Source organism: Cajanus cajan, chromosome 5 (assembly GCF_000230855.2).
Source record: "Cajanus cajan strain Asha chromosome 5, NIPB_CcT2T_4, whole genome shotgun sequence".
Lineage (NCBI taxonomy): Eukaryota > Viridiplantae > Streptophyta > Magnoliopsida > Fabales > Fabaceae > Cajanus > Cajanus cajan.
Genome location: NC_138521.1, coordinates 15,887,723 through 15,909,225, shown reverse-complemented (window position 1 = coordinate 15,909,225; position 21,503 = coordinate 15,887,723). Strand labels below are relative to the sequence as shown.

Here is a 21,503-nt window from a genome sequence, read left to right as displayed (position 1 = left end):
ACATTCATTTAGAACATATCCCTCCTTGTAAAAGAATAAATGAGACTAAAAAGGGAAATTAACATATGTGCGTTAGTCAGAAGTAATGGAAGCAAGCCATGCATAAAGAGTCTAGGTTAAATCATCAAGACGCCAACTTTTGCCCTAAGAGGGCAAATCCGTGTCGTGCAACCATGAAATCCATGCAGAATAGGAACAGACGAATCCACACTCCTAACGAGTTGCAAGCTAATAAAGAGAACCTGAGGAGGACGAATCTCTCAAACACTAAGGCAAAGTGAATAGAGCTTTCTCAAAAAGTTATTTCAACAAGAGAGAAACATTGCTTGTTAAGAAGCTGCTAGAATGAAAACCCGCAAAGGGCGTTCTAGGTAAAAATAAAATAATAATAATAATAATAATAAAAATAATAAAAAAATAAAAATAAAAATTGAGAAGTAATGTTTGTTCGAGCTGAAAATTGAGAGACAGCTTGAATGTTCCTCTTGAGAAACAAGACTCCATGGAAAACTCTATCATCGCTTCTACCCATTCCTACTTCTTAGGAAAGGCTTAGGATATGAGTTGAAAATACCTTTACGAGAGAAGAAGCCAAAGGACCTCCCTCTACACGAGATTGATGTTCATTACATTAAAGACAAGGTTCGTCAAGATCAAGTTACTATAGCTTATGTGGCCTCAACAGAACAAACAATAGACTGCTTAACTAAAGCCCTTACTTACACTAGATTCAACATGTTGACAAACTCGAGATGATTCCTGCACCCATTCATTTGAGGGGTTGTTAATGATTGAAATCAATATTGATATTACGTCACATATATTTGGAAGATATCTTGGTTGTATATTGTAAATATTGTGATTGATATTAAATCAAGTAAATAGGCATACGCAACATATGTTTAGTAGAAAATATCACCTATTAAGATAACTATATTTAGAAACAATGCACTAATAGTGCTCTACAAACAATGCACTAATATTGCTCTACGTAAAATTTTTATGCGTATTTGTATCTCATGAAAGCCAAAGAATAAATTATCATTCTCCTACCATAACTTCTGTTACGTCATCTTTTATACCCTTTTCTTATCCGTCTTGGACCCTTTAACTTTAATAATGATTTCCTAATGATATTTTGATCTTGAGACATTTAGTAATTATCATTTTATGAGTATCCATCATAAAATCAAGCACATGAGTACTTGACTAAATTTCCAACATTTATCACTTTCCTTTGCAACTTTGATTTAGGGGTTTCAACCTTGACTTTTGATGCAAATTTTCTTCATCTTCTTTCCCCTAAGCCAATTGCTCCTCTTTCTTAGCAAATATCGTCTGATTATTTTGGGATCGTGTTGGAACAAGTCTTGGTGGAACCATTCAGATGGGAATTATTTCACGACAATAGGGTCATGGGTAGGCAAAATAAAATTCAATCCTTCCAATCTTGTCACTTGAGTACATCCTAACAAGTGGAAGTGTGGGGCTTCTGTCTCATTTCTCTCTTTCCCTGCTTCTTTCCTTGCTATTTGTGCATATTCATTTCTTTAACAATTTTCATTTATTTCTTTCCTTCCCTTGTTTGTATACTTCCCTTTTCTTTCTATCAAATATGGATAGCATTTGCACCTCCCGTGGACAAAGATAGGATTTTAAAGTCATTGAAACCGCCATAACTGCGCACATATTTTAAGAAATATCTGAGGTAAAATAATTCACATCAACATCTAGCGGGATTCTATGCAGTGGAGGATGCTAATTGAATTTATAGCAGATACAATCAGTTCTTATGATCGATAGCCCATTACAGGGGGTAGGTTCAACAACCATCTGTTAAAGAAATTTGGTATTTGAAGCCCTTATTACATATGCATCTATACATTTCAAGATAATGATCAAGACTTTCTAGATTCATACATATAAAGGCTTTTGACCTTTTTTTTTATAAAGATATGCCATTGTCCTCTACCATGAATCAGGAAAACTGATCATGTTGAATTGCGTGCCAATAAGACCATTGGATGACCTGTCACATTGCAAACTACATTCGTTAGAAAACATCAGACTACGATTTGCATGTTCTAGTTGAGAAAATATGATGATAGAAATGATAAATGCAAGTTTCCTGTCTTGGACAAGAAAAACGAGTTAAAAAAATCACAAATTTAAATATCAGTTTTCAAAATTCTACCAGAGATTGATGACAATTACTGGGTTTGCTTTTGCTTTTTCTATAAATTGAAGCTTTGAGTGGACACTGATATGAAATACAATTATATAACACACAGAAGCTTTTGGAGTGAAAAAGGGACGAAGTCTCTCTAGTGCACCATTTTGCAGTTGTGACCAACTACCTCTTGTCTAAGACCTTATCAACAAATAAGGGGCACGAAAATGAATAAACTAGTGAGAAAATGAGTAAACACCTAAAGAGTAACGCATACCCAATGGAAAGTTTTCTTTTCTCAATTCTTGTACTTCATGGTTGCTTTTTCAAAACCAATGGTTGGAAATTGTTTTGCATACTCCTCAACATCATGGCGGAGCTTTGCTATCTCTGATTGAAAGGTAGAAGATGACTCAATTGTGGCCAAGAAGTCCTTCAGTTTCGTTCCTGATTAAAACATTTCAACAGCAACCATATTAAATTATTATGCACCCATCAAGAAAGAGGTTAAAACTTAAAAGCATTTATATCAGCCCTGTCCAGATAAAGAAACAAACATAAACTCAGTAAGCATAATGAAGATCTAAGAACCTTTGCTCTCTGCCTTGATCTTCACAGCCAAAGTTACTGCCGCATCAAAAAACTCTGCTACCTTAACAAAATCCTCCTCAACAAATCCTCTAGAAGTTAGAGCTGGGGTTCCTGAATTCCACAAGAGCGCAATCAAGTAAGTGACTGAAGACATGGAAATCGTAAAACAAGCAACAAAGAGCCTGTACCCATCCTGATGCCACCAGGAACCATGGCAGACACATCTCCAGGAACAGTATTTTTATTAGCTGCAATATGAACTGCTTCCAACACCTTCTCAACTCTCGAACCATCAATACCCTGCACAAAATTTTGTGAAAAACATTAGTCTTACTGCCTCTATAGAATGAAATATATTACTGCTTTCTTTAATTGATCTAACATAATATATGCCTTTTAAGAGGTTACAAAATTTCTCCTGAAAGCTTTATGACATAAATTGATCTGACATAATCTAAACCACAGTAGTTAGTCTGATTGTGTGAGTAGATCGATTGAAATGTCAGTTTTATGACTAACACAAATGACTAGCATTAGATGTGATGATTTATTGTTCAGAGTAGATCTACTGAGACTTATATGAAACGCCAAAGCAGTCCCCCATTACCTTGTTCTTCAGATTCACCAAAACCAGGTGATTCTCAGTTCCACCAGAAACAAGCTCATAGCCCCTCTCACTCAGAGCCTGTAACAGTGTTAGGTTCAAAAAGATATCTCTTGGATATGAAAAGGCAATTATAGTAACCAATTCGCGTGTTAAGATAAAAATAGACAAGAAAAGGTTGTTCTCTTTTGTAATATACCTGTGCAAATTTTGAGCTATTGCTGAGAACTTGCTCTTGATATGATCTATATTCTGGAGTTGTAGCCTGCATCCACAATGAGAAATAAATATATATGATCATTAAGTGAATATCGCAGAACACATATTAACATTCCCACAATATCAAATAAGTTAAAAAGAAGTTATGGCTCCAGAGAATCTGGTTCCCAAGTCATTTAAGAAACCTGGAGAACCATTTTTGGTTAGTCCCTTAAAACTACAAACTAATGCGCATGTACGATTTATTCACCCCACCCTTTGGCATATGTTTAAGTTTCTATGGATCACAGAAAGTAACCTCCTCAAATCATGTTATATACCAAATCAAACCCCTAAGATAAACCTTTTTATTCTGAGATAGAAGAAAAACTTACTACTAAACCATATATTTTCTTTGACAGGTGTAAATGGATACAAATATATGAAGAAAAATAGACAGTGACACAGATCCGTTCCATCTCAGTCTGTCACTATTGAGACATGCAAAAGTAAAGATCATATTATGATCTTCTCCACTTTTTACCTGCTTCAATGCAACAGCTAAACCGGTAATAGTGTGGTTGTGAGGGCCACCTTGCAGTCCAGGGAAAACAGCTTGGTTGATTTTGTCCTCGTAGTCGTAAAATACCTACAAATTCAAAGAATTACTGTTATGAATTTACATTAATTCAAGTAGGAAATAGTGCAAACTATCCTATTGATGAAAATGAAGTTTGAGAGTATAGAAGTCAGAAATGTAAAAAATGCTAAATTAATTTTGCTCAGGAATTTACCTCCTGTCCTTTTTTGTTAATTTCTTTAAGCCCTTTCCGGAAGAATATCATAGCTCCACGTGGTCCCCGAAGTGACTTGTGAGTTGTGGTAGTAACTACATCTGCATAATCAAAAGGTGATGGGATAACACCAGCTGCGACCAATCCACTGATGTGTGCCATATCTGCCAATAATACAGCTTTCTGCTTATCGCAAACCTGTAATATGCTTCACGAATTTAACCTTGGGACTTCCATATAAAATTATAAATACAATCATTCAAAGTAAAAGGTAAAAGTAAAAAAATCCTAACATACAATCAATTTATAAAATCATCCTGTACGGTATACTTGTGTATGCATATTACCTTGCGTACACGTTCATAATCATATAGGCGCGCATAAGCACTAGCTCCAGCAACAATCAGCTTTGGCCTGAAGAGTGTAGCCGATTTCTCCAACTACATTTCAAGATTTTCCCATCACAAAAACCTTGAGATGACTAAAAAGGGTGACATGAATATATCAATGAAATGTAGCCAAAAGTATCACGACCATGATAAAATATACCCTTCAATGATACCTGATCGTAGTCAATGTATCCCGTGCTTTCGTTCAATCTATATGGCATTGTCTCAAAAAATATCGATACTGCGGATATCTTTTTGGTATCAGTCTGCGTAGTAGTAGCAGCAATATTAGTCGTAGATAAAACTGAACACGATTAATGAATTAAGAGAGCTACTTACAAGAATTAAAAAACAATTAACAGATCTTGTCTTGGAAACATAAACAGTTTAAATCGATTGTCATACGATAGGTTACCATAGTTAACAGCTTACACTATGTCTCGAATAGAAATCAAAATAATTAAATATTTAAAAAAAATGTGCAATTTTTTCATAAATGACCGCAAGGTGTATTTAATCTTTGAAAAATTATCAAAAGAAAACGACAATGACAATCAATAAGCCATATATATATACATATAAATGTATTATAAAGATGAAATGAATGGTGGAGGTTCAAACTTGAAAGTACCTGATATCCATGAGAAAGATGGCCACCATGAGGAAGATCAAGAGCCATGATTCTATCATGAGGTTTTAGCAATGCAGTATAAACATGAAAGTTTGCAGGAGACCCAGACAAAGGCTGCACGTTCACTGCAATTAAAGGGGTAACAATGTCATATCAGAAGACTTAAACAAACACCTAATACTTTTAAATTTTAATGAATCTATTGAACATCAAGAAAACTCCTGGGTGATGATCATTTCAAAATTTAACCAGCAAAGCCCATGTCAGACTTCAACATCTAAAATCTTGGTTTGAATTCAACCTTGACACTAGTACCGTGGCTAAAAAACAATAATAACTCCCAAAGAATAGAGACGTTCACTTGCATGCTAATAACACGTAACCAAAAAAGAGTAGACTCTGGTCAATAAAATTAAAAAACAGGGCATTTTTTTTTATTGTACCGGCATTTTATATATCTCATGTTCTTACCTCCCCATTTAGCGGGATCCAATCTAAACGCTTCCAGGGCACGCTTCTGGCACAGTGTTTCAGCCATGTCAATATACCTGAAAAGGAAAAATCCACAATTTTTCTGAGTTTGTATTGATGTGAATAAAATCCAAATGCCAACCACTATTTTACTCGTCTAAAGGAAGTAAAGATAAAGTTACACTAGTGACTAAAAAAACAACCATTAATATTTCAAGATATTCATAACTTATCATAGTTATATACATAAAGTAAGTAATATGGTTGATTAATTTTAGATTTAATAAATATTTTGTTCCTAAATTTCATATTATATATATATATATATATATATATTAAAATGAAATATTTTTAGTTATAGAGAATAAAAGCCAAAGCTTATAAAATTACATTGCCTAAATTATAATTAAACCTTAATCTCATTATCAACATCTGAGATTTTTTATTTTACTCCCCCAAGTTACCCACTTTAGACAAGTAGATGCAGAGTGAGAGAGAGAGAAACATACTCATTTCCACCATAATATCTTGCACCAGGATACCCCTCACTGTATTTGTTGGTCATGACGGACCCAACGGCTTGCATGACAGACACAGAAGTGAAATTCTCAGATGGTATCAGTTCCAGCCCCTTCACAGTTCAAAATTATAATTATAAATCAAAATTAGCTTATGTATCAGATAATTGTAAAAACTCTCTCCGATTAACAGCCATAAAATTTCCTTTTTAACTTACGAATAAATTATTTTTAAGTTATTAAAAAATTATTTTAATTTTGGTTCCTATTTTTTCCTCTATGCTATTACAAGTTGTTATGAAAAAATTTATCCAACGAGTATATACCTTCCATTGCCTAGCTTTCTCAAGCTCAATTATATCAGCAATCTCAGGATCAACGGCCGCAAGTGGAGCATTCAACTGCTTCGGCCACTGCAAAGGCACAATATTTTGATTTTCTTCATTAAATCATGAGTAAACAATAATATATTTTTAGAAAGAAAGTGAAATCATTCATAACCATAGACTTACTGTAACTCCAGGTCGCTCCTTGTCATAGACAGCTTCATCAGGCAAAGAGGACTACAAAGGCAGAAAAAAAAAATGAAAATAAAGATAATTAAAAAGGGCGAAGAATATGAATATGAAGTGAGAGAACGAGAAACAGAGAGAGGGAGAACCTTGTAGTAGAGGGAACCAGCATTGAAGAGAGGGCGAAGAGGCTTCTCAATTGAAGATGAAAGCCTGCGAAGCGCCATTGCCATCGCCATTTCTCGCAGAGAGAGAGAGAGAGAGAGTGAGTGTGAGTGAGTTTGTGTGTTTGTGTTTGTGAAGATGAAGTTGCTCGTTATCGGTTTTTCGGAGAGGGATGGCATGGCGCCACTGTGTGGGACCCACCCTCAGATTTTACATTCAGTTCAACCTTTCGCTATTTTTAAAAAAATAAAAAAATAAAAAAAATTCAAAATATCATCACAATTGGCTTATTCTGTTTTGAACATTGTTCATTACTAACCTCGATCTCTTGTTTGCTCAATTTCAAGCGTGTGATTTAGGAGTAAGAATTGATTCATTCTTAAGTAAGGTTAAAGGTTCGAATCCTGTCTTGTATATGCAGCCGCGTTAAATCTTGGAGCTAGCTATCCCATCCTTTGACGTACTTGAAAAAAGTTTAGACACGGTTTACTCTTTAATCACATAATTTATTATTGTTTAAAATTTGTTAAATTATAAAATTACAAAGTGAGTGTTATTATATAATAGATGAAAATCATAAATGTTTATAATTTTCAACAAAGATTTGTTATAGCGTAAAAAAATAAAGATTTATTAAAATAAATAAAATTTTAAAAAAATATGTCGCTGATGTTTTTTATGAGAATTTTGTTACCGTGCTACTTATATCTATTATAATATTAACTATTATTTTTAATTATGATTTTATTATATGAATAAAGATATGTAAAATATTAGATATTATTTTAGATCTCATATATTATAAACAATGTTTTAATTCATCAACACTAATAAAAATAGTTAAATAAATTATTTTAAATTTTGTTATAGAAATATCTATAAAATTAAATGATTTAGAAGATGATTATAGTTAATTACTTACTCATAATTTCAAGAAATATTTCTTTTGGCCAATTGAATACACTCACTTTCATTAGAAAATGAGTGATGATCTCATTAGGAAACTTCACACTAAACTTAGGGTGTAAAAAAAATTAGCAATTAATATATTTAGAAGTAAGTTTATATTTCTTTTACTTAAAACAAAAAAAAAATTATTTGTTTTTTATATGAAAAAATCAGTTATGGTAATAAATAGAAAACAACATTAATATATGAAAATCACATAATATATAAGTTGTTAATTTTGAGAAACCCCTTTTGAGTACAACAAACATGTCTTCTGAAAATCAACGAAAAAGTAGTCACAAACATTTTGTCACAAAATCTTCAACGTTTTCTCCTGTAAGTTTTAATTTTGTTAATCTTTGTATGAAAAATTAACTATTTTATAAGGAAAAGTAGTTATAAACCCTTTTTATGCAACCTAAACTAACTTATATAATTTTTAATTTTGTCAATCTTTGTTTGAAAAAAAATAGCAAAAATGATACTTCGTGTCTCTCTACTACATATTCTACAATAAGATGTCCAAGGCACAAATTTTCACCCGACACATAAGTTGGTGACGTATGTTCTATCCTAATCAACTTTCTCGTGCTTAAATTCATCATAATATTAATGCTGGTCTTAAATTAAATTCTTCATGATATTTGTGATCCTAATTTCTAAACAAAAGTTTCTTCGTACGTGGAAAAAGGATAGCTTCTTATATTTTAAGTTCTTATATTTTATGTGTAAATACTTATCTTTTGTCCCTCTTACACTCCAAGTCCAAACTATGCTTTCGCTTCTTAAGGATTTGTAAACTTGAGCCAGCAAAAAACGAAAATAGAATGGAATGAAGTTTTTGCTTTAAACATTGTGTAACTTATCGATAATTTTTCTTTACTTTAATATTACGAGTATATGTGTAAACTCTTCATATTATCATTTAATAAGAAATTATTATCTACATTAAATTTTTAGTTTTTATAATAATTAATTTAAAATTTATATTTATCATAATTTTTAATTAGTTGATATTATACATAAAAAAAATTACATTAATAATGCATAAAAATTAAATAATAATAATATTATTAACATAGACACAAATAATCATTATTTTTTTTACCCATTGAAAATACAATCAGAATATTAGAATTACAATCTAAGACTTTATATATTATCCTGATCTCTATCATTAGAGTGATATGAAAAATTATTATTCTAATATCTATAAAAGTATTACATAAATATGTTATTTTAAAAATTACGAACATGAAGGAGAAATGAAAGAGATTGTTGCATTAATGGCTGGTAGATCACAATAAAAGTATATTTATGACCAAATACTTTATTATAATAATATTTTCTACGATTATTTTACTATTGTATGAATAAATCGATGAGCCTTTAATTTCATAATCTCAGTGAAGACTTTTTCTTATAATACGAATTTAGTAGAATTCAACTTACTAACTGCTAAAATTTGAAATTTTAGCCTTAGTCTACGATAAGGGTTAGGGAAATTTGAGGTAATGAGCTAAGCTTCGATTGCACATAGACATTTTTTGTTCCTTTTTGAAGAGAAAAATGATGGAAAGCAACAACGAGACGTGGAAATCTGATGAACACTTTGTACAGACGCATATGAAAGTTTATTCATAACTTTCTTTTTTTTTCTTTTTTGTGGAAATAAATGAGCAAAGGATGAAAATTGAGATGCAGATATTGGCAAATAACGTAGGCCTTGCAAGGCTAATCCACAATCACTGCTTCTTGGCCACAAATTGATTCGTGGGACAAAGCTGATAGGGTAATTCAAATGCTTGAAACAGATGCTGCCACTTGCCACCAAAGCATTGAACCATTTCTCTGAGGGAGGAGTGAACATCTTTTGCTAACTTATGTTCTATTGTTTCTTAAGGATATGAATCAATAGTTTATTTTGTAAGCTATTATACTTGTTTTTTTGGTATAGAAGCTATTACTTGTTTGATTACTGTCTTAGTTTAATTAAAAAAATTATTATTTTCATTTTTATCTTTAATATTTAACAAAATTTCTTATTTATTGTCTTGTTTAATATTACACCAAATATTTTAATAAAGGTTTACTTTTAATATAACATTATTTGCTTTAATTATATTATTTATTTAAATCTTCAACAAAATACTTGTTTTTCAAACAAAAATATGAGAAATCGCTAGAAGGAGGGCTTGAACCTCCGACCTTGTGGTTAACAGCCACACGCTCTAACCAACTGAGCTATTCCAGCATATGGTATACATTATCAATATAATCTTATTTAATTTATATACTATGAACGTCATACAACTTTTCTTTTACATAATTGGTTTATAATATTTTTTAGATTTATGTTTATAATTTTAAAAAAATTAAAATATCCACAAAATAATATTTTTATTAAGATTAATTTACATAATAATATAAAAAAACATACACATTTGTTTATATAATTTTAAATTGGTTAATCTTCAATATTGTGACTGTTAAATTCTTAACACATGTACTACTAATAATTTTTTTGTTGTGCAAAAAGTGGCTCAAAACCCAGACTTGTAACCTCTAAATAAGGGAAAATTAGACACATTTACAAGCATATAAAATAAAACCCATGTAAGGTGTTCACAAAGACATAAATATTCACAACCATGCCATACTTAGCATAAATTTTATGTCCTTTGCCACACACCATGATATAAAGAGAGAAACAAACATGAGTTCTACTACAACCCTTTTGTTAGGAATTTGACTACAAGAGTTGAATCAATCTCAACTTACACCTCATTTTGTATGCCACGATCAAAAATGAGTTGCAACTTGTAATAGATGGCCCATAACTTAGCTTGGAAGACAAGTCACTCTCTCAACTTGTAAGAAAAAGTAAGGATGAAGGGACCAAAATGATCCTGAAGAATACCATCACAAGAGGCTCCCTTTTTAGGTGAAACAACCCCATCACAATTCAACTTGAAGATACCAAAGGAAGGGTCTCCAAGATATATGAGATGAAACTATAAAGTGTCCTATAGCTGGTCATTGACCAAAAGTAGAAGAAAACGCCTCTTGGATCCCCACCAACATCATCATAACCTTTAGGCTTATTACTTTCACCCCTTATTACTAGCTTAACCAAGTAACAACTCTATTGTGATTTCACTCTCTCTTCTTTTTTTCTTTCATTCTCCTCATCTTTTCTCCTTATATATTCTTTTATTTCCCTAAGTTATTCCTTAGTACTCTTCCCACTGCTATGAAAATTTTGACTATGCATACTACTACGATGAAAATAATGATAAGTCATTTTTGTTCAAAAAAGTTTTTCACAAAGATTTGAAAGTATTTCACAAAAATGGAGTGATAATAAATTTTCACAAAGAAAAATTCAAGTGTGCATACAAGATCCATAGTAGACAAGAATATAGCATTCTAAACAAATTGGTTAAGGAAGAAATGCTCTTAAACAAGTATATTTAATAAAAACAAGTAAAGGAAAACAATTAAAATAGATACTAGTCATTTTCCCTAGAGTGAAAATCTAAGTGAAACTTAGAGTCCTTTAGAACACTTTTTTAAAAATGAACTATAAAAGCTAGTAAACCAGACATGTCCTTAGTGGAAACCTAAGTGACACTTAGAGTCCCTTAGGACTCTTCCACAAGTACTAACGAATATTAAGTTTCACTAATGATACTTGGGAGAGATAGAATAACACTAAAGGCTTTTCAAAACACTCCTAAAGGTCAAATACAAGCTTAAGGAAACAAAGAAATGGAAAAAAACTTAATCCACAATGAAACTAAATGAAACACAAATGTAATACAAATGAAATACAATTCAAACAATTATAAATGAATTAAGAGACAGATTTGGGGATGGCAGATTTGCATCTCCTTCTTATTGATGCCTTCACTTATCTTTATTCTCCAATTCAGTTGCCTATCCATGTCGAGATGGGTGCGCCTACAAAAGACACTTTGACACTCAAGTAAGTTACTCTCTTGATATATTAAATGCGAATCAAAATTAGTATCTTTACCTCGAGATGCGATACTATTTGTACTGACCGTGATGGGTCCAAATTCTCCTAAGTTGCGTTCTAGGGTTACCAATTAGGTAATATATTAATTGATTTTGTATTAGTGATTAAGTCATATTTATGTTTATCATCATAATTTAAGTTATAGGACACCATATCCCTTTCGGTCTTATCGGCTGCCAAAGGGATTGGAAAGGTTTGTTTGGTTATAGTGGTCGAATGAAGTGGTATAATTTGAAAGCCTTGTCGATTGATTCGGGTTCATATAACATCTTACTTGTTCGGGTCCTTTGATTACCAAGAGTACCGCAAGGGACCAAGGATTTGCTCGTGTGAATCCTTTGACTATTGAAAGTGCCGAAGGGATTAAAGATATGTTCATGTGAGCCCTTCGATTACCAAAAGTGTCAAGAAGGGTCCCATACTTGTTAGTTTGCAGTGACTGAATACCTATTTAGTATATATAGTACGAGACAAGTGATTTCCACCCTTAAACTTAATGTTTGTGGTAAAAGTTTTTTATTTAGTGTGTATTTCAATTAATAATTCTTAAAAACTATAAGTATATAGCATCTAATCTTTACTTAAAATATTTTTTACAAAATAAATCAATTCAAAACACACAGACACAAACATAAACACACAACACACACGTACGTACACATACATCTAGCTGTACATTTTAACACAAACATATTTAGCTGTACATTTTAACTTTCATATAAACATTACCTTTTCTTTGTTATATTTATGTTATGAATTTTTTTTAGAGATACAACTCTTTTATGATTTTTTTTCCTATTTTAAAGTAGACTTTTTTATTTTACAAACATCGTCCATCTTAGATTCTTAAATAAAGGTTAGGGTGGATCCACTACAAGAAAACTCTAAAATAGCTGCGAAAAATAAGCGTCGGCTAATAGATGACGTAAATACTGTTGGAAAAGCCAACGTTATTTTAAGATGTAGCGTCGATTTTTTCGACACTAAATTTAAATTAAGTTTAGTGTCAAAAAAGTCGACGCTATTCTTTAAATATAGCGTCCGCTTTTATGACACTAATTTAGTTTAAATTTAAATTAAATTAGTGTCGGAAAAGCTGACACTATATATAAAGAAATAGCATCGGCTTTTTCGATACTAGACTTAAAATCACTACAATAAAATGGACTTTTAGTGACATTTAATATGACTTTTAGTGACAATAAAAATTGCTACAAAATCTTTTACCGGCATTTCACACATTAACTATTGTATGCAATGTCGCTAAAACATTTACCGATAATTATTCTATATGTTGGTAAAGATCCTCATAATGGTCGGGAAAAATGTATAACTTTTTATGTCATTTGTTACTGGCATTTAAATTTGTCGCTAAAAGTTTAAGAAAAGATTTATAATACTCTTTAATTATCTTATTTCTAGTCGATGTAGGATTTGTAAGATGAGTACAAATACTCTTTAGTTATCTTATTTCTAATTGATGTGAGACTTAGAAGATGAAGGTTATCTTCTTAGTATATATTCTTTAATTATATTATCTCCTAAATACCAACTTAGAATAGTAAGTTATAGGCCTAACTCAATCTTATAAAACATACTTGTAAGGTGAGAATTATCATTAACTTATATACTCTTTAATTATTTTATTTCTAGTCGATGTGGGACTTAAGTTTTTTCTAACAAATAATTGTCGCTAATAGTAAATTTTGATGTGATGTAAATACATTTTTAGTGGCCATTATATAATAGTTATTAATATTTTTATTAAATAATAAAATAGAGATAATTAATTTATTGCTATTAAATAATTGTCAGTAATACTAAATTTTGTTGTAGTGAATATTTAATTTAAGTTTAGCGTCGAAAAAGCCGATGCTATTTCTTTATATATAGTATCGGCTTTTCTGACACTAATTTATTTTAAATTTAAATTTTTAATATAAAAAGTAATTTTTAAATTATACAATCTATAAAAAAATATATAAATATATGAATATAAAATATTTTTTTAAAAGAAAAAGTAAAACGAGGACTTTGTTTTCGTGTTTTGTTACAACATACAGTAATGGATTAAATTTATGTTATTGTAATTGATGGCTGAAAGAACAAGTTCGAAACATGCACCAATTATTTAACGATATCAAGATTATGAAGTTAACATTTAGTGGAAAATTAGTATATTACGTCATCTCTTTAACGTTGGGCACACTAAAATTCGACGTAAAAAAGACACGGTGACATTTTTATAATTTTCGCAAATTTTTTTACATCGGACCTAGTAGGGTCCGACTTAAAATGTCAAATCTACGTCGGATGTATGTTGTGTTCGACATAGATTTGACATTTTACGTCAGACCCTACCAGGTCCGACGTAAAAAAAGGACGCGGAATTGAATAAGAGAGTGCGAGGCACACCGCATGCATTCACTTTTCATCACTTTTCATTTTTTTTCTCTGTAAACCCTCTCCCTCTTCTTTGTTACTGAATCATTTTTTTGTCTTCTGCAAAGTGGGGTGAACTCTTTGTTACTCATTCGCACACTGTTGCAGCTCATCAGGTATGAATCAGGGTTTCGTTAACACCTTTTTGTTTTTCGCATTGCTATTGTGGCTATCTGTTCTATTCGATTTTTTGGTTGTTCTATTTGTATGGGTTGTTGACCTTTTCTTTTGGGTTGTTCTATGAAGCAGAACGGCCTGTTCTGCTTGGAGAATGAGCCGTTCTACAAGCAGAACGGACCGTTCTGCTTGCACTCGTTATGTTTTTTTTATTTATATTTTTTTTTTACTTTTTTTTTACGTTGAATCTTGGTAATGTCTGACGTTAATTTACGTCGATTTTACAAAATCGACGTAGATTTACGTCTCCTGCATTAACGTCAATATTTTTTTCGACGTAAAAAACTTAAAATAATCAATGTGGAATACCTCTTTTGTACAAGTGAAGTAAGCTTGCCCTCGTAGGGCAACAAAAGCACTAGTACAAATAAAGCACTCAGAATGCAGAATTGAGGTTGTAGACATATGAAAGATTAACAATTTCGAAACATGCACCAAACTTCAATCAAACAATCAAGAAGATCATGATTATGAATTTAACGACAACAAGCTTTGCCTTGCAAGGAAACACACAAACACTAGTAAAAAATCCATACAACACTCAGATTGCAGAATATTCTAGACACCAATAACACTTCTGAAGACCCTCACATCACTCTATTATTCTCGTCACAGGAACACCTCTATCTAGATGCGTGAAACGAAAGACCACGAAAGAATGTCATGCGTTTCAACCTTGTCACCAGTGGCAGCAGAGAAACCAATTCTAACCCATTCTGGGAGCACACCCCTCAAATCAATGGTTTGTGAGAACGAAACAGAAGAGAGGGGGTTAGCATAGCCAGCCACAACACTCAGTGTTTTAGACTTGGAATCATAGTTTATCAAAGCATTTCCAACTGAACCTCGAGAAAAAGAATTAACAGGCCAATCCGTAGTTTTCAAGGACGTAAGAGAGTTAACGTCAATTCCAATGTGAGGAGCAATGGCTACAGGTTTGGGATCCCACTCGTTCCCGAAGCTGTCAAATTCAACAGCCACTATTTGGTTTTTGTAGGAGTTGAAAGCAGTTTCGGGACTGAAGAGTCCAAGATATCCCCCAGATGAGTTTTTGGGAATTCTTGGGTCAGCGTCGAGTGGTAAGATGAAAAAGGAGAAGCCATCAGCGTGGACTTTTGAACCAGCGGAATCCACCACAAAGGAGAATTCAGTTTCGAAGTCAGCGAGTTTGCCTGTGGATTTGTCCCAAAGGTGAATGGGTGGAATATAAAGTGCACGACCAACGCTGTTTTGGCGAATAACGGGAGTGCCATATATTCCACTATCTCTTCTTGTCAATTGTATTGCACCACCTAATGGACGTGCATCGCCAAGGAAACCAATATCGAACTTTTGGTCGGGTCCGAAATTGGAGAAGCTGAATGAAACTGATTCGGAGGTCACATTGTTGATTAGCAACACAAAATGGAAGAAAATCATGAGAGCAAGAAAAGGAGTTTGTGTTTTAGCCATGGTTGAGTGATTAATTGATTGGAAACTTGATTGTTGGGTGCATGGAAAAGTGGGAGATTTCAGATATATATACTACCGTTGAGGCCTGCTAAGTCTGCAAATGAATAGAAAATAGTTTCGCAACAATGTACCTTGCAACTTGCATAGTAAGGTTCGAGGTCAGCACATAAAGGTGGAAAATCCGAGGAATGTTTTAGATTATAATATATAAAAAAGTTAGTCAATATCACTTGGACTACTAGCTACTGTTTATCTCAAATATATGTCTTTTTTAGATTGCAACAAAAGCAAAATGTTTTACATATTTTGTTGCGATTTTGTATTCAAAAGGTAAGAAATTCCATGTTGCCTAGTTTTGGTTTAGGATATTGAGTTATATATTAAGTTATTGTAATATAGATGTTAGTTCATGCGCATGAACGTTTCACATTGGTTTAATGATTAATGTTTTGATATGTTTAAATTCACACATTTTATTATCGTCTTGCTTAATGGCTGTCACAACAGTTTTCGTTCGTATTGTATTGGTGCACTTGTATGACAGTTTCACTACAACAAAATAGATTTTTAGTGACATTTAATATAATTTTTAGTGGTAATAAAAATTGTTACAAAATCTTTTAGCGGCATTTCCACAATAGTCATTGTATGCAGTGTCGCTAAAACATTTAGCGGCAATTATTCTAAATACTGGTAAAAATTCTCATTTTTTACTTTTTACTCAATGTGGAACTTGTAAGATAAGGATCGTTTTTTATTATATATTTTTTAATTATTTTATCTCCTAATTAATTATTTTATCAATAGTCAATGTGAGATTTGAATTTTCCCAATACACCCCTTCAAGTTTAGGAACTATTGAGTTTGGTAATGGTGAGTAATCTGATACCAATTTAGAATAGTAAGTTATAGGTCTAACTTAACCTTACAAAACAAACTTGTAAGGTGAGAGTTATCATCTATTTATATACTTTTTAATTATCTTATTTCTAGTCGATATGAGACTTAAGTTTTTTCAAATAAATAATTGTCGCTAATAATAAATTTTGGTGTGATATAAATACATTTTTAGTAGCCATTATATATTAGTTATTAATATTTTTATTAAATAATAAAATAAAAGAAAATTAATTTATTGTCACTAAATAGCTGTCGATAATTTTTTGTTGTAGTGTTTGCAAATAATTTCTTTCACATGCACGTGTCTCAGTAATTTTTTTTTTTTTTTTTGTATTTTCAGGAATCAACGGTTACATATTTTTTAATTAATTAGGAATATATATGTTACAAAAATGCTACCTAGCTAGAAGAAAATATTAATGCTATTTTAAATCAAACTACCCATGAATATGTTCAAATCAACGGTACGACACTCAAATTTTGAAGAAATTTGTGCAGTATAAAGCATTACTAGAAAATATGTAATTATTGATATTTTGTCTCAATTGATAAATTTGTTAATTTTAGTAGCTTTAACCATCGTCAAATCTCTATATAAAAAATATTTTTTAGATAACATCTGAAGATAGCGTTTCGAAAAGAAGATGTATAACATTTTGGAACGAAAAATATTGTCAAAGCACCAAAACTTTTACCTCTTGTTTAGTTGGTATTAAATAGGTACGTGAAAAATAAGGTGAGAATATAATTAGGAGAGTCAATAGATGATTTGGTTGGTGGAAAATGAAAAGTGAAAATAAAAAGGTGATGGCACCACTTTTTAATTTCCATCCAGAACAGCGCAAAAATGCAGTGCACTGCATTTTGGAACGGTTTTTTCTAGCGATTAAAAATCACTATAAAGTGTATTATTTTTAATTAAAAATGTTTCTAGCGGTTTCTAACGCTCACCATTTTTTTTTACATTTTTTTAATAAATACTGGCAGTTGAAAATCTCCATTAACTATTATAATCGATTAAAAAATTTATATCAGATTAAAGACTCTAAGAATTTTACCATAAAATAGTTGATAATAATATTATTTTATTTTCTTTCTTTCTTTTTTATTACTCTTAAGTTAAGGAATTAAATTTTTATTATATTTTTTAGATATTTTTTTCCTTTTTATTTATTTTTATTTATTTATTTAATTTTTTATCTATTTCTTTTCTCACTACCAAATGCATAGAGGAGCAAAAAAATTTCCAAAAGCGCGGATCCAAAAGCTTTTCAGCATAGGTGCCGGAGTTAGTTCGCTCCACCCAAATGGTCTTACATAGAGTTGTGGTTGCGGTTGGCAAGCATGAGATGCAACCTTGTATCAATTTCATCTAGACTAACCACTGTCAAGCCACTAATATATTCCATGAAAAAATTCAGAACACCTTTTGATCATTAAGTGTCTTGGTTTCAGGGGTCTTTCCAAGAAACCTTTCCTTCAGTCTTGCTGGTGTCCATGAAATATTGGCTTAATGAAAGGAGCTAATTCTCCAGAAATATTCCTCAAAACTCAACAAAATTGCACCACAGGTAAATTAAACTCACAGGATGAGGATTTGAATGTATGTGAATATTTTTATAACCTTTTTAGCACAGAAATAATAAAAGTTATAAGCTTGTGAAAGCTTTCATCCAGAAAAATGAAGGACATGATGTTTTAAAACACTTTGTTTTATATATTGGTTGACTCAATTAAGTTACGTCACTAGTACAGAAGAGACATTTTATGTTTGTTATTTTGGATTTTTTACGTCGAAAAAAAGTCCGACGTCAATGCGGGAGACGTAAATTTATGTCGGGTGTTTTAGTCAACATAAAATTATGTCAGACATCCTCCACGTCCAATGTAAAATAGTTGACAGACAAAAAAAAACCTCAATCCATGAACACGTCCAAAAAATACCCAAATGCTTCAATACAATCGAAGAGATATTTTACGTTTGTTATTTTGGATTTTTTACGTCGAAAAAAAGTCCGACGTCAATGCGAGAGACGTAAATTTATGTCGGGTGTTTTAGTCGACGTAAAATTACGTCAGACATCCTCCACGTCCAACGTAAAATAGTTGACAGACAAAAAAAAAACCTCAATCCATGAACACGTCCAAAAAATACCCAAATGCTTCAATACAATCGAAGAGATAGGTCCATAATAAAAAATGGGTCTTGCCGTCGTGCATCATGAACGGAAAACACCCAAAGGTCTCGCACCGCTGTCGCCGAAAATCGCTAGAGAGGAAAATAGTGTCAAAACACTCGCGTGCAGGAATAAAACAACATTTTTACACAGAAAGATCAATACTCGCATGAAAGCACTAACCTCAATCCATGAAAACAGCTAAATGTTTCAACCCAATTGGAGAGATAGGTTCAGAATCAAAAATGAGTTTCGTCGCCGTTGTCGTCGTCGCTCACTGTGACCGAAAAACACCCAAAGGAAATCACTAGAGGAAAACTCTAGAGGAGAACAATGAAAAAACACTTGCACGCACGAAAAAGACGAAGATGTTGGGGGGGAGGAATAAAACAACTTTTTTACGTCGGGCCAAAAAGGATCCGACGTAAAAATTAAAATCTACATCGGACTGTAGTTTATATCCGACGTAGGTTTTAGTTTTTACGTTGGACTCTTTTTGGTTCGACGTACAAAAGTTTATATTAATTTCAAAAATGTCACTGCGTATTTTTTACGTTGAGTATTTTTATAACCGATGAGAAAATGTTGAAGTAAAAGACTGATTTTCTACTAGTGCGTTAAGTTACCTTCCAATAAGAATGATTCTACCAACTAAAATGATTATAACAAATATTTATAATTTGTTTGTCACTTCTGATTACATAGTATTCTTTATCTCACTTTTGCTCGAACATGTAATCTAACTTAGTTTACACAATTGTTCTTTAAGCACAGTTGTTCTTTAAACACATGTCTCATGAAGATCTTCACTTAAAGTAAGGCATGTAGTGTCAAATATTCCACAAGAGTTAATGGTCAAGTTATATTATATTTTTCTAAGTGTTAACCAAGGTTAACCTTTTCTGATTTGATATGTTGTTGTCATGTCTAAATATTCTTATTTTTTGTTTTATCTTTGTATAGTGTGTAGAAAAAATGCTACGATTCAATAAAAGGATGAGTTGGATTGTTTAAAATTCTTCTTAAAAATTTCTTATATTAAAACTTTTTTTAAAGATTTCTAATTGACTCAATTGATTTTAATCAAACTTGGAATAAGAATATTGAAATAAGATTGTGCAAGACATTCAAGAATTATCCTATATGACGTGTTTTTAATTTAACAGTCAAACAAATAATTCATATTCAAATAAAATTAAAAAATCAAGTAATATATTTAGTAACATATTCGAAAAGCTTGCACAAAATTTTATATTGGTTTACACATAACCACATGGTTTACATGCATCCAGTCTCCCAATCAATTTGATTGAGAATTTATCTAAATCTATAAACTTCAAAGTTTTACAATTACAATTGCATGCAATTAACTTTTGAAAATTTAAAGGACCTCACTTCTTCAACTCTCAAATGTGCCCTTGTAGAAAACTCAATACAAGTAATCTTATCCTCTTGAGAAACTTGCTAAAAAAATTAACAAAAATAAGTGTAGTGTATCACCTTATCAACAAAATCAATCAAAATAGTGAAAAATTAAATCGATAGAATCTACAATCTTTATGTAGGTTGATGACTCTTGTACTCTTGATCCATAATAGAAGAATAATCAATTTACGGAATTTAGTTTATCATAAATAAAAACAATTTAATTTATTTTTTTTGTTGGTTAATGGATTATTTCCAAATCCAGCTATGAAATAATAAATTATTTAATCAGATAATCAATTATTGTCAAAGATGCTTCAAGGAACTTCTAAAATTTGGGAAGCAATCAATTATTTTTAATGATAATCAATTATTTGAGTAAAAAAAAACTCAATACCTCAAAATTTTCACTTCAATTCTTTCCAAATCGATTTTAAACCTTATTCTCATTACTCTTGATCATCAACTATATTAACTTATCCGAAGATTATAAGATAACCTACAAATTTAACACTAAAGTCAAAATATAAACATACACAACAAAAATAACCACTACTAGATTTTAATTCTTTAGCAACATTTTCTTGTTTACATTTGTTAAAATGTTACTATATATTAAATAAATAGGTTATTTTGCAACACTTTTTTAAAAAAATATCATTATAGATAGAGTAACATTTTTTATTTTAATACTATTCTTTCTAATTGTTTTCAAAATCAAAGTCCCATATCGAGTAAAAAAATTTCACATAGGTTATTTTGCAACATTAATTTGAAAAATGTTACTATAATTGCTTTTAAAATCAAAGTCCCACATCGAACAAAAAAAAAATATTTCCCTTATCTCTAATTGTTATCCATAATTAAAGTCCCACATCGAATAGATTAATAACTCAT

General features: G+C 31.3%; 2 protein-coding genes and 1 non-coding gene across 4 annotated transcripts; all 3 read right to left on the bottom strand.

Moving 5' to 3' along the window:
* Positions 1 to 1,739: 1,739 nt before the first annotated feature.
* Positions 1,740 to 7,191, bottom strand: SHM1 (serine transhydroxymethyltransferase 1). 2 transcript variants are annotated; one of them, XM_029268896.2, is made up of 16 exons: positions 7,028 to 7,191; positions 6,879 to 6,929; positions 6,693 to 6,779; positions 6,358 to 6,479; positions 5,849 to 5,925; positions 5,378 to 5,502; positions 4,920 to 5,012; positions 4,705 to 4,797; positions 4,358 to 4,555; positions 4,108 to 4,212; positions 3,565 to 3,630; positions 3,369 to 3,446; positions 2,950 to 3,061; positions 2,762 to 2,872; positions 2,430 to 2,617; positions 1,740 to 2,029 (listed from the first exon to the last, which is right to left on the bottom strand). In XM_029268896.2, the coding sequence occupies exons 1-15, from the start codon at positions 7,115 to 7,117 to the stop codon at positions 2,469 to 2,471; spliced, it is 1,557 nt and encodes a 518-aa protein (XP_029124729.1). In that variant the 5' UTR covers positions 7,118 to 7,191; the 3' UTR covers positions 1,740 to 2,029; positions 2,430 to 2,468. The 2 variants fall into 2 exon arrangements, with proteins under 2 accessions (XP_029124729.1, XP_020239762.1); XM_020384173.3 differs by having other exon boundaries at positions 2,448 to 2,617.
* A 2,980-nt stretch (positions 7,192 to 10,171) lies between these two features.
* On the bottom strand, positions 10,172 to 10,245 carry TRNAN-GUU (transfer RNA asparagine (anticodon GUU)). Its single transcript has one exon. It is a non-coding gene; the product is annotated as a tRNA-Asn (tRNA).
* Positions 10,246 to 15,072: 4,827 nt separating this feature from the next.
* Positions 15,073 to 16,343, bottom strand: LOC109818640 (lectin 5). The gene has a single exon (XM_020384171.3). The coding sequence runs from the start codon at positions 16,102 to 16,104 to the stop codon at positions 15,280 to 15,282; it is 825 nt and encodes a 274-aa protein (XP_020239760.1). The 5' UTR covers positions 16,105 to 16,343; the 3' UTR covers positions 15,073 to 15,279.
* Positions 16,344 to 21,503: the final 5,160 nt, after the last annotated feature.